The sequence below is a fragment of the Suncus etruscus genome, chromosome 9, assembly GCF_024139225.1.
Source record: "Suncus etruscus isolate mSunEtr1 chromosome 9, mSunEtr1.pri.cur, whole genome shotgun sequence".
Classification (NCBI taxonomy): domain Eukaryota; kingdom Metazoa; phylum Chordata; class Mammalia; order Eulipotyphla; family Soricidae; genus Suncus; species Suncus etruscus.
Genome location: NC_064856.1, coordinates 96,396,968 through 96,411,030, shown reverse-complemented (window position 1 = coordinate 96,411,030; position 14,063 = coordinate 96,396,968). Strand labels below are relative to the sequence as shown.

At 44.4% G+C, this 14,063-nt stretch overlaps 1 protein-coding gene across 1 annotated transcript in view; it reads left to right on the top strand.

The window, feature by feature from the left end:
* Nucleotides 1–10,368, top strand: part of CKAP5 (cytoskeleton associated protein 5) — a 108,270-nt gene extending 97,902 nt beyond the window's left edge. Inside the window, 13 exon segments of the mRNA XM_049779974.1 lie at nt 423–552; nt 554–618; nt 787–835; nt 838–910; nt 1,638–1,804; nt 3,233–3,420; nt 4,264–4,339; nt 5,394–5,582; nt 5,676–5,813; nt 6,255–6,338; nt 6,431–6,590; nt 9,374–9,525; nt 9,613–10,368. Of these exon segments, the coding sequence (XP_049635931.1) occupies nt 423–552; nt 554–618; nt 787–835; nt 838–910; nt 1,638–1,804; nt 3,233–3,420; nt 4,264–4,339; nt 5,394–5,582; nt 5,676–5,813; nt 6,255–6,338; nt 6,431–6,590; nt 9,374–9,525; nt 9,613–9,852 (1,711 nt within the window). The 3' untranslated portion in view covers nt 9,853–10,368.
* Nucleotides 10,369–14,063: the final 3,695 nt, after the last annotated feature.

The following is a 14,063-nucleotide window of genomic DNA, read 5'->3' as shown; positions in this document are numbered from 1 at the left end:
GAGTGACCCCCTGAGCCGCGCAGGTGTGGCCCAGACAACCAATCAATCCGATAAATTAATTTTTAAAAAATTTACCAGGTTTACAAGTTAATACAAGTTAACTTTACAGGTTTACAACTTTAATATAAAAGTTAAAGTTCATGGGCTTGAAGAGATAGTACAGACGACTAAGGCAGTTGTGTCTCCCAAACCCCCGCCCCCCAAAATTTTTTTTAAAAAGTTGCTACTATCTCAGGGATATTCATGAACCAGGGGAGTTGACACTGAAGGCACTTGATTTAGATTCCTGACTTAAATCTTTCAGTGGGGCTGAAACCAGAAGTTGAACATCTGTCTTGAAGCTTAGGGGCAACTGGCAATGCTGCTCTAATCCCTTTGTTAAAGAAGTCTCTATAGTTTAAGTGCTGCTCTTTAACTTCTAGCCAAGCGCGAAGCATGAGTGGGCATCCTGAGGCTATCCCCAGATGGATCCATCGAGAATTTCAGCTGGATCTTGATGAGATTGAGAATGACAATGGTACAGTCCGCTGTGAAATGCCAGAACTTGTTCAACAACAAACTGGATGCATTTTCGAAACCAGTCCTTATTCCTGAACCCCAAGTAGTTGACCCTCTTTTGTGTAAATATATTCAATTTTGATTTTATCTGAGTACATGCTTGAACAGAGTTCATAAGATGTTTTATAACTGAGTCCTAATTATAGCAGTTCTCTAATGACCTAGATCTAAGAGGGAATTGCAGATTGTGATGAAGATTGAATTTTTTTCTTTATCTTTGCTATCAAGGATTCGGGCTGTTTCTCCACACTTTGACGATATGCACAGTAATTACAGCATCCCACGATCAATTTCATATCTCTCAAGTCAGCCAGTGGTGATATCAACACAAGCACTTCAAGCTCTGACACAGGTATGCGGGTGCTACCCCATAACAACTGATTCTACTTGGTGGACTACTAGAGGCTCTTAAAAATATAAGCTGAGGGGCTGAAACAATAGCACAGCAGTAAGGTGCTTGCCTTGCACATGCCCCAAACCAGGTTCACAGTCCCTGGCATCCATCTGGTCACTCTGAGCTCTCCGGGGTTGATTCCAGAGCCACTACTGGGTATGGCCCAAAAAACAAGAATAATGAGTTGTACTAGCCATAGGAAGGTAGAGCCTTCTAGTGATAAGGTCTGCTGCTAATTTGCCTGCTTTTCAAAGTAAAATATTGAAAGTACTTTGCACTATAAGAAAGACAGACTCGGGGCTGGAGCGCTAGCACAGAAGACTTCGGATGGACCTGGGTTCAATCCTCGGCATCACCAATATGGTCCCCCAAGCTTACCAGGACCAATTCTCGAGCCTTGCCAGGTATGGCGCCAAACGAAAAAAAAAAAAAAAAAAAAAGATTGTCAGAGTAGAGATATAGTACAGAGTTAAGGCAATTGTCTTGCATGTAGTAGGCCCTAGTTTGATTCCCTCCAGTACACTACAAGACTGAGCCATGAGCACTTCTGGGCTTGATCCCTCCCCCAACATACACATATTCCCAAAAAAGTGAATGAAATATCCTTTCATTATCTTCCTGCTACTGAGAAAGTGTGAAGATTGAAAATTACATGTTAGGTTTTCTTTTAATAGATCCGATGTAGTCCTCAGACAGGAAGACAAGCTGAAGCTATGTTGGCATATTGATCAATTTCTGATAGCTACGTTCATGCAGCTAAGACTCATCTACAACACTCACATGGCAGATGAGAAATTGGAGAAGGATGAGATCATCAAGTTGTACAGCTGTATCATTGGCAATATGATTTCAGTAAGTCATCTCCACATCTTATGGGCTTCCTTTCAATCCCTCATCCTCCCAGGTTTGAAAGCGTAAGTCATTCGGCTGATCTAGTAAGTGCTTGTCACTTGTCAGATTTTATACGCTAGCTGCTATTTCCATTGGATGTTGAGTAGCAGCACTCTGGCTCACCTTATTGTTAGAATACAAAAATAAGGAAGGGGGGCCGGAGAGATAGCACAGCAGTAAGGTGTTTGCCTTGCATGCAGAAGGACAGTAGTTCAAATCCGCAGTTCCATATAGTCCCCCAAGCCTGCCGGGGAGCGATTTCTGAGTGTAGAGCCAGTAGTAACCCCTGAATGTTGCCGGGTGTGACCAAAAAAACCCAAACGCAACAAAAACAGGAAGCACAGTTTTAACTCTTTTTTTTTTTTTTTAATAAATTATCTTCATTTAAACACTGTGATTACAAATATAATTGCAGTTGTATGATTATAGTCATGTAAAGAACACCCCCCTTCACCAGTGCAGGATTCCCACTACAAATTTCCCAGATCTATCTAATCCCCACTCCACCCACACCTGTACTTGAGACAGGCTTTCTTTTTCCCTCATTCATTCACATTGTTATGATAGTTTTCAGTGTAGTTATTTCTCTAACTGCACTCATCACTCTATGTGGTGAGCTTCATGTCATGAGCTGCACCTACAGAGAAGATAGGGGGAAATAAGGGTTGGGACTGAGGCAGTAAAGTATTAGAAATAAGATTTGTAGGGCAGTATCAAGGTCACAATACAAGATGGATGTTATGGATATGTAAAATATATGCATACAATACTATCAATAGGAAAACAAATAGAAAAAAATTCGAGTGACTGTCCCAACATAAACCAGTACTTAAAATGGCCCTCCCTCCTCCCAAAGTGCATTACCATTAGTGTAGGGAGCAGTAGCGGGGAAGCCTGAGGACCACTAAGAGTCCACCTGAACCCACTTCTGGCCATCTGAGCTGGCACCCAGGGAAGGCCTGGAGTCAGGGGAAAAAGACAAGGGCGGCTGGGGGCCTGCCAAGCCTCCCAGCACTCCCCAGGCCAGGGAGAAGGGCTCTAGTATGGGGACAGTTTTAACTCTTAACTAGTAAGGATTGTAGAGAAAAATGATTTCTTTTTATTTGTACTACTCTGAAATTTAAGAAATACATTTGTTGAGGCCAAAGCAATAGTACAGTGGGAGCGTGCTTGCCTTGCATGCAAGGCATGCAATATAGCATCTCATGTTATCTCCCAAGTTACCCAGGTGTGATCCCTGAATGCAGAGCCAGGAGTAAGTCCTGAACACCTCTGGGTATGACCCCCCCCCCCCAATAAATAAACTTTGGTTTAGTAGATAATGCCACCTAAGTTACCGTCCTTTGTCTATTGAGGTTCATGTCTCCCTAATGCAGTTATGATTGACAGCTGTTTCAGATAGAGAGCCTAGCCCGGGAGGCCTCCACTGGAGTATTAAAAGATCTGATGCATGGCCTCATCACCCTAATGCTGGATTCTCGAATTGAAGAGCTAGAGGAAGGACAACAGGTGATCCGATCTGTGAACCTCTTGGTGGTGAAGGTTCTGGAGAAGTCAGATCAAACCAACATCCTGAGGTATATTAGTCCTCCCCTGTAAAGCCAAAATACCCCCTCGTCTTCTCTTCCTATAGGAACCAGAAGCCACTATATTAGTTATAACTTGAAATTTCCCTAATTATTTTACTCACAAACTAAAGGTATTTCAACCTAAGTTAGCAGATAATACCCATAACAACTCAATAAGCCAGCCAGTCTCCTAAGTTTGCTAAAATAGAACTAAAAGGCTTATTAGCAACAGCCTCCTTTTCCTTTTACATTTTAGGTACTTTTTCTCTACTACCAGTGACAATGAAAAAAAGCTTTATTATTTTTGAAGTGGCAAAGTATAACACCTAACATGTTTGGGGCAAGTACCCTACGTTCTGTACTATCGCTCTGCCTTCCCCCATCCCTAATCTAACCCAGGTTTAGTCCCTAACATTGCATATGGTCCCCCAGGAGTAATCCGAGAGGGGAAAGCCAATAATAAACCCTGAGCACAAGTTGGATTTGGCCCCCAAACAAATATAAAACAAAAAGAGCTCATTGATTAGGAATATTTTTATTCCATGTTTGATGTTCAGTTATTAAAAATTAATATCAGTTTTGAAGGGGCCACACCCAGCAGTGCTTGAGTGACTCCTGGCTCCCTTCACCAGTGACCACCAGGGTCTTCAGTTTTCCTCATAATGCCCTCACCCCCACCCTGCCTTTATGGTAAGCACCTTTTTTGGGGGGTATCCTTCTAGTCTCATGGTTTACAATGTTAGTGAGAAGGTATTCTGCATATATTACTTTTAACTCCTTTCAGCAATCAGTTCCTCTCCAGAGCAACCACTTCCCTCTATCATTGTTACTGGGTTTTTTCTTTCTTTCTAGTGCCCTACTTGTTTTGCTTCAAGACAGCCTCCTAGCAACAGCCAGTTCTCCAAAATTCTCAGAGCTTGTTATGAAGGTAAAGTTTTTTTCTTTGAAAATTGCAATATTTTGTTAGTGTGATGGAAGCAGAATTTGAACTAAGATACCAATTCAAACTGAGATACACATGAAAATAATTTGTCTTCAATTTTCCCTTCCAATTTATACACCATAATCAAATTTAAGTAATTCCTTAACTCACAATAAAAAGGAAGTGTTACGGGGCCGGGCGGTGGCGCTAGAGGTAAGGTGCCTGCCTTGCCTGCGCTAGCCTAGGACGGACCGCGGTTCGATCCCCCGGCGTCCCATATGGTCCCCCAAGTCAGGAGCGACTTCTGAGCGCATAGCCAGGAGTAACCCCTGAGCGTCAAATGGGTGTGACCCAAAACCAAAAAAAAAAAAAAAAAAAAAGGAAGTGTTACTTTATAAATATGAAGTGTTGGGGCCGAAGCGGTGGCACATAAATATCTCACTAGTTCTTCTATACCCCAAAGGTAAAAAGTTTGAGGCAGACTCATTTATTTCTAGAAAAATATTGGGGCCGGAGAGATAGCATGGAGGTAAGGCGTTTGCCTCTCATGCAAAAGATCATCGGTTCGAATCCCGGCGTCCCATATGGTCCCCCGTGCTCGCCAGGAGCGACTTCTGAGCATGGAGCCAGGAGTAACTCCTGAGCACTGCCGGGTGAGACCTAAAAAACCAAAAAAAAAAAAAAAAAGAAAAATATGTAATATTTTAGTTTTCTGAAAGATGCAAACTAGATATTCAAAATATATTAAAATATCATTTAAAATATGTAATATTTTAGTTTTCTGAAAGATGCAAACTAGATATTTAAAATATCATAATAGTATTAATATATTGTATTAGTATAAAATATTGGATCCAATATCTCTATCCAATTCTTTAGTTATTCCTTCTTATTTTGTTTTTCCTTTGTGGGTCACACAGTGAGTGGGAGAGTGTGACTACATCCAACAATACTTAGGGGTTACTGCTGACTTTGTGCTCAGGACACTACGGTACCATGGATCAAGCCAGTGTTCTCTCACTAGCCCTTCTAACTTTTGTTTCCTTTCTTTTTTTAATAGTGTCTCTGGAGAATGGTTCGACTATTACCTGATACCATCAACAACATTAATCTAGACAGAATTCTTTTAGATATACACATTTTCATGAAGGTCTTCCCCAAAGAGAAATTGAAACAATGCAAAAGTGAATTTCCCATAAGGACCTTAAAAACATTACTACACACTTTATGCAAATTAAAAGGACCCAAGGTGAGTGAGAGCAGCCACTGGTCTCTGAGGGAGCTTATGAGTATATCCTGGAAAAAGCAATACTACCATTGAGAATGCATGTGTCTCCCACAGATCCTTGACCACCTCACAATGATAGATAACAAGAATGAGTCTGAGCTGGAGGCCCACCTCTGCCGCATGATGAAGCACAGTATGGACCAGACAGGGAGCAAATCTGATAAGGAAACAGAAAAGGGAGCATCTCGAATAGTGAGTGTCCGGATCTGGAAGGTGGGGGGAGTGAAGATATACCTAACATTGGCATCTTTCTCTGAGCACTGAGGCTCAGGGCCTGACTCACCTGCTGTGGCACTGACCCATTTCTGCCTTGCAGTCCACAAATAGTAATGAAATATTATGAGGTACCCTTTGTTCCTAAGGACAGTTTCTATGTGCAAGCCTAAGGCATTGTCATCACTTTGAGCCAGTGTAGACCCTTTGCTCAGGGGGCATGGGCCAGTTCCTTCCTGGGCAGGTCAGTGGTTCTGCTGCAGAGCCTAAACATTGGTGTTCCTGTTGTCTGCGGGAATGCACCAGTAGGAACTGAATCTTGAGACCTTTTCATTCTTAGCCTACCTCTTGTTTCTGATTATTAAGTTAAGCCTAACCAATGAAACCTCCCTTATGTCTGTCTGTCTTTCACCTTTCTAGGATGAAAAGTCATCAAAGGCCAAAGTGAATGATTTCTTGGCTGAGATATTTAAGAAGATTGGTTCAAAAGAGAATACTAAAGAGGTGAGAAGGAAGAAGTTGAATTCAATGGGACTGTTTTGGGAAAAGGTTTACTAATTACTATTCATCCCACCTTTTCTTTTTTTGTTGACTAGGGCCTAGCAGAGTTGTATGAATATAAGAAGAAATATTCAGATGCTGACATTGAGCCATTTTTGAAAAACTCCTCCCAGTTCTTCCAGAGCTATGTTGAGAGGGGCCTCCGAGTGATTGAGATGGAGAGGGAGGGCAAAGGCCGACTTCCCTCTTCAACAGGTATTGTTTCCTCTCCTTGTGCCAGGAATAAGCTTAGTAGCATCAGCAGTTCACTAACTACATAATACCTAGCCCTCAGCATCAGGCACTCATTCATGATGCTCACCTATAGACAGTCTGCTGTCATTATTGTTCTCCTATCATTATTTTATCCCTCACAGTGGTTTAGACTACCTAGTTTATCTTAGGCCCAGAAGATGGCTCATTGGCCTCTGGTGCTCAGGGGTAGTTTCTGCTGATTCTGTACTCAGGAATTACTTCTACTGGACTTGACAGACCTTATGGAATGCCAGGAATTGAACAGGGTCAGCACCTGCAAAGTAGACACCCTACCTGCTGTACTTTGGCTCTGGCCCATAATTTTTATGAACTCATAATAATGCTATTTCTCGGGACTACCCAACATGTCTTCAAATCTCTTTAGCTTCACTGTCACTGCTTTCAGAGATCATTCTCTTCCTTGAATGATAGGCCTGTACTCCACCCAACTGGTCTGCCACAACTAATCTTGTCTCCAATGCATAGATATCTCTATGTATATTATCAAAAACTTCTCAGATATTTTTCCTTTTTTTTTTTTCTCCACTCCTACCCCTCAGACATTTTTCAAAGTCTCTTTTTTTCACTTAGAAAAAAAAGACACTTCAAAGTTCCTACAAAGATCTATAAAGCCTACACTAGAACCCTGTTACATTTATCTACTCCTTACCCACACTGATTCCACTTAGGACATCCCCTTGCTGATCTGTGGCATATACCAGGCATGCATCATCTTTGTTTTGTTTTGGGGCCACATCCATTGACGCTCGGGTTACTCCTGGCTATGCGCTCATAAATCACTCCTGGCTTGGGGGGACCATATAGGACACCGGGGGATCAAACTATGGTCCATCCTAGGCTAGCGCTTACAAGGCAAGTGCCTTATCTCTAGCGCCACTGCTCCAGCCCCCATCTTAGACTTTTGTTTTGGGAGCATACCCAGTGGTGTCCAGGGCTTGATCCTGGCTCTATATTCAGGGATCACTCCTGGTGGCCTGAGGTGGATAAGGAACTTGCATTGTGGGTGGTTGGTTGGCGGGGTTTGATCCCCAGCACCGTACATGGTCTCCTGACATTGCCAGGAGTGATCCATAAACACAAAGCTAAGAGTGATCTCTAAGCATTTCCAAGTATGACCCAGGAAACAAAACCAAACCCCCAAATAAAAATACCTAACTTGGAGTCAGAGGGAATTCACAGCTGTAGGGCATTTGCCTTGTACTCAGGTAATCCAGGACAGATGGTGGTTCGAATCGTGGCATCCCATATGGCGTTGCCCCCCCACCCAATGCCAGGAGCGATTTCTGAGTGCAGAGCCAGGAGTGGTCCCTGAGTGCCACCAGGTGTGACCCAAAAACAACAATCAAAAAAAAAAAGGCAACAACAACAAAAAACTAGATAGTATTGAAAATGTATTACATACACCAGAAAGATGAAGTTCTGGGAAGGAAAACCTTGTGAATAGAGGAAAATAAGCCTTTCTGTTGGCAGCTGGGAAGATTTTGTACATAATGGAGCTTTGAAGGTACTCCTTGCATGATATTTCCAGTGGTGCCATGGGTAGGGTACTATTTGGTGCAGGATTCCTGCATATAAAATGTTTCCTGGAGACTGGAAGGACAGCTTAATGGGCTCAATCAACAACATTAGATTTGACCCCAAACCCTTTTAAAACTGTATCCCATCTCCCAGGCTGTGAAAGATGAGAACAATCTTCAGAGATGAAACAAAAGGGTAAGGAAAAAAGCAGCAATAAAAGACATTGAATCAGGGGAGAAAAATGCTGTGTGATATTAGTAGTCAATAATACAGCAGGACATGTGTAACTGCAACTGTGCCAAAAGGCCAAATGAGAATTATTTGGAACCAACTGCATGCAAGGCAAATGCCCTAACGCTGTGCTGTCTCTCCAGCCCTGTTTTTTCCTTTGGTGGTGTTTTTGCTTTGACCCTCTTTTTTTTTTTTTTTTTTTTTTTTTTTTGGATTTTGGGTCACACCTGGCAGCGCTCAGGGGTTAATCCTGGCTGTACTCTCAGAAATTGTTCTTGGCAGGCTTGGGGGACCATATGGGATGCTGGGATTTGAACCAATGACCTTCTGCATGAAAGACAAACGCCTGACCTCCATGCTGTCTTTCCAGCCCCTTAAAGACTCTTTGTTGTTTTGTTTTGTTTTTTTTGTCACACCTGGCAGCGCTCAGGGTTTACTCTTATATCTATGCTCAGAAATCGCTCCTGGCAGGCTCAGGGGATGCCGGGATTCGAACCACCGACCTTCTGATTGCAAGGCAAACACCTTACCTTCATGCTATCTCTCTGGCCCCCTGACCCCCTTTTTCATATACTCTTTTTCCCCCATTAAACTTCTAGGCCTCTCAGTGTATCTCTATGCTCCTTGTGTCTCCCCAGTTTGAACATTTCAAGTCTTTAAGATAGTTCTAAAATCACAAAATATGCAGGAGTCGTTCAGGTTTTCTAGGATTGCCCAGGTCCATTGCAGGATTGATTATAGGCCTTGAGATCCCTGCCTTGCCCAGAATGCAAATGATAACCCAACTCACTGAGCCTCAGATTCAATTCGAAGCTGTCAGTCTGCTGATCTCTATTTCAGGGTACACATTATCCCCCAACTCCAGGCAGAGATTGTTTTTAGCGTCAAACAGCTCTTTTGGGTGACACACTAAGGCAGGCCTCCTTGAGCTGGGGTGTGTATACATCTGAATATCCTTTCTGCATGTCTTCTAGGCATCTCCCCTCAGACGGAGGTCTCCTGCATGACCACAAACTCCAACACTGTGTCCTCCATAGTTAACTCAAATGGAGAGGAGGTGGGGCCTTCTGTCTACTTGGAAAGGCTAAAAATCTTGCGACAGCGCTGTGGTCTGGACAACACCAAGGTACTGAGCCCCCTTAGCTGGGGCAGGGGTGGGGGTTTGCCCAACTGTCTGATGGCCTGCTGAGCTGGTATTCTCTTCTCTTAGCAGCAAGACGACCGGCCTCCTCTCACTTCTCTGCTCTCCAAACCAGCCGTTCCCACCGTGGCCTCTTCCACGGATATGCTGCACAGCAAGCTCTCCCAGCTTCGGGAATCCCGAGAGCAGTTACAGCACTCGGAGCTAGACTCTAACCAGATACACTCTGCAGGAAACAGGCCCCCCTCCTCCACAGCCAACATCGATGACTTGAAAAAAAGACTGGAGAGAATAAAGAGTAGCCGCAAGTGAGGCTGCCCCTCCCTGACCCCTGCAGCTTTATTTTACTGAACTAGAATTCCTCATAGTCGGAACGGCCTCGGCAGGCCTTGCATACACAGACTGGTTGTATGTATCATACGTGGATCTGGGGGAGCAGGCATTGTGGCACAAGTCCATGTACATACTCTGCTTCTATCTGTCAGCGTTCTGCCTCCCTAGCGGGCTGTCTGTGTAGTAGTTTAGTGTACAGACTCGTGAACAGCTGCCCTCCTCTCGGCTCAGCCTAGTTTTACTGTCCTGTTTCTTTGATTTTTAATTGTTTATTTGTAAAGTCGTCCTACTCTTTCCTTACTACTAGAAACTCGTATCATAGTTTTCCATTCTGTTTGTGAGGTCTTTTACCTGTATCCCCAAAGGGTCACTGTATTCTGTATGAATGCATGGCATGATACAACTAATTTAAGAGTCTTTTATAAAAATAAAGTTTGCATTAACTATCTCCCCAGACACTCCGTATTCTGGAGTGCTGGGCAGCGTCCTTCCCTGTCTTCGGGGCCAGATGTCTCTTCAGCTTGTCAGGAGAACCCACTTTTCTTCATGCTCAGACTTGAAAAAGGAACTCCTCTATGTGCAGCTCCTAAGGGAGCAAAAAATGTCTCTGCTCCCTGTTGAAGGCTTTAGTCATTTCTTCCCTGCCACTGCTACTGAGAGTTTTCAAGTTGCACTTAGGCTTTCTGTCCCTGCTTTGCTATCCCAAGTGTATGTGAGATTCTGCTCACACAGCAACCTAATCAGGGTCACTGGGGCCACTGTCTGCAGCTAATTCCACAGGCCTCTCCCAGGCAGGAAACCTCTTCAGTATAAAAGCAGTTCTGAGGAGACTTTTCACCATCAAGCTCAAAGGAACTTTTCTCAACTATTTCACTCAACCAGTGTGCAAGCAATAAGAGACTGTTGGAAAAATGAACCCTCTAGTGTTTGCAGCCATGCTGTATCGCTGTCCCATTCTGGAAACAAGTGCCACTCTGGGTCCTGGGAAGGCAGGAAAGGAGAGGATGCCCCAGGAGCACCCCACGTTTAAAGTTAGCACAGCACTGTGAGAAACCATGAGCTTAAGAGCACTGACACCAGTATTGAGGGGAACAGACTCTTGTTTTTTGTCTTCGAAGCCACGTAAGGCATTAGGCAGATTTTTCTGCCCTTTCCTATTCTGGTTAAAAGCTCTGGGCTAGGGGCTGGAGAGATAGCATGGAGGTATCTGCCTTTCATGCAGAAGGTCATCGGTTCGATTGCCAGGTTGCCAGGAGCAATTTCTGAGCATGGAGCCAGGAGTAACCTCTGAGCACTGCCGGGTGAGGATGAGACCCAAAAACCAAAAATAGAAAAAAGCTCTGGGCTGTCAAGATCCTTTAAGGTCACAGAATTCCAAGGTTTTTTTCCCTTGCTTTTTGATCACTTTGAAACTAAAACATAATGGCAAGGAACTCTTCCCTGTGGTACTGGGAAATGGGGATAAAAATAAAGGCTGATATGGGACATTTACTGATATTCTCTCCAACTCCACACAAGGATGTTTGAGGATCCAAATTTTTGAATACTGTAGGTCAAGAGTGTGACTGTATAATCGTCACATCCCAATTATCTTCCATGCTCAAGGCAGACTTGAGCACTCTTCAAAGCTCTAAGAGGACATTTCTGCAAGCCTCCAAGATTATCTGCTAGAGGGTCTGGCTCCCCAGCTGTGTACACAAATGGGAAAGGTGTTTCGGACTAAACTAGGTAACTGACATTCAGGAAGCCAATCCTGCACCTTCCACTACCAGCAAACTCCCAGGGATCCCGGAGAAAGTGCTGGTAGGGCCAGAGTGATAGTGTTAGGGCATTTGCCTTGCACGCTGCCAACCCAGGACGGACCTGAGTTTAATTTCTGGTATCTCATATGGTACCCCAAGTCTGCCAGGAGTGATTTCTGAGCGCAGAGCCCAGAGTAACCCCTGAGCACTGCCGGTTGTGGCCCATAAACAAAAGGTGTTGGTAGTGGCCTCTTTGAGTTGTCTGTCCTAACCCTTTGTGAATCTATGGACCCATTCTCTAGGCCCCATTTTGGTGTTTTTGTTTTGGTGGAAGAGAGATTATACCCGGCTGTGCTCAGAGCTTACTCCTGGTTCTGCACTTAGAGGTCACTCTTAGCAGGCTCATGGGACCAGATGGAATACCAGGGATCGAACCCAGATCTGCCATGTATAAGGCAAGTGCCCTATCCTCCTGTCCCAAGCCCCATTTTTGTAATCAATTACTCGCATCTGGGTTGGGATGATAATACATTTGCCTTGTACATGGCTGACCCAAGTTTGATCATTGGCATCCTATATGGTCCCCACCAGCAGTAAGCTATTAGAGTTGCCAAGTGTAGCCCCAAAACCAAAATTCAAACCAATTGGTCACACACAAAATCATTCCATTAATGTGTTTTGCGGAGCTCAGAAAAGGGGATGAGGTGGGGGGAAAGAAATAAAAGGATGGGGGTTGGCAGAGATTTTTCAGCAATCCAGAAGTAACTAAACAGCAGGTAGGATGAGAGAGACTGCAGGAGTCAAGTCGCTTGCTTTTCATGTGACTATCCCTTGTTTGATCCCTGGCACATTTGGTCCCCCAAGCACTGTCAGGTATGTAATGATTTTGGGGGAGAGGGGGTTTGGGCCACACCCATTTGACACTCAGGCTATGCGCTCAAAAATCACCCCTGGCTTGGGGGGACCATATGGGATGCTGGGTGATCGAACCGTGGTCTGTCCTATGCTAGCTCTTGCAAGGCAGACACCTTACCTCTAGCGCCACCTTCCTGGCCCCTATGTAATGATTCTTTTTTTTTTTTTTTTTTTTTTTTGGTTTTTGGTTTTTGGGCCACACCCGGCGGTGCTCAGGGGTGACTCCTGGCTGTCTGCTCAGAAATAGCTTCTGGCAGGCACGGGGGGCCATATGGGACACCGGGATTCGAACCAACCACCTTTGGTCCTGGATCGGCTGCTTGCAAGGCAAATGCCACTGTGCTATCTCTCCGGGCCCCTATGTAATGATTTTTGAGCACAGCTGGGTATGGCTAAATTCCCGCCACCCCGTATACAATTATATTAGAATATTCCAGACCTAAGGCTGTAATGAATGAGCCCTCCAATATTTATAAAAGGTAAGCCAGTGGCCTCTTGGAGAATTACTTGATCCAGATCACTAGCTAAGAATGAAAGGAGGACTTGAGAGAAACTCAAACGCACAAACAGGGTCTGTTATCAGTCACTGTCCTAAGCACTGAAAATGTCCTAGAGGAGAAGCAGGTGGATGGGTGTAAATTCCCTACTCCTTTCCATTAAAATATCAGTGCTGCTTGGGCTCCGCCATCTGGGCTACTGAGTCTACACTGCTTAGGGGTCACATGCTAGAGATCAAAGACAGGAACCTTGGGCTGGCGAGATAGCATGGATAGGGCAGATTGACGGTGATTCGAATCCCGGCATCCCATATGGTCCCCCGTGCCTGCCAGGGACGATTTCTGAGCGTAGAGCCAGGAATAACCCGAGTGCTACTGACTGTGACCCAAAACCAAAAAAAAAAAACAGGGACCTTGTGATCCAAGGTCTACACCTCTAACCCCTGAGCTGTCTATACTGACCCCAGGAAATTTTTGCTTTTTTTTTTTTTTTTTTTTTTTTAATTTAAGGATAACACCTGGTGCTCGGATTACTCATGACTCTGTTCTCAGAAATCACTCCTGGTAGACTTCGGGATATTGGAATGCTGGGGATCAAACCCAGTTCAACTGCATGTAAGGCAAACGTGCTCCAGCCCAGTATGTATTTAGGTTTTAAGGCCACACCTGCAGTTCTCCTGACTCCTGACTCTGTTCAAGGGTCACTCCTGGCAGTGTTGAAGGGACCATTTGGGGGGCCAGGTCAGCTGTATGCAAGGCAAGTGCCCTAGAGGCTGTATTGCGTCAGTCTGTTTTTGATTCTGATTTTGGGGTCACAGCAGGACTGTGCAGTGCTGGGAATCAAAGTGGCATCCAGCTGCACAGCATGTGCTATATTTGTCTCCCTAGGGAGGTCATTGTTTTCATTAGGGGTTGAAGGCAATTTGAGGTCATTTTCAGCGGTGCTCAGAAGGTACTCTTGGCTCAGTGCTTAAAATTGATGATACTTAGGGGACAATCTGATGTCAGGGATCAATGCAGACCTCTCACATGCAAA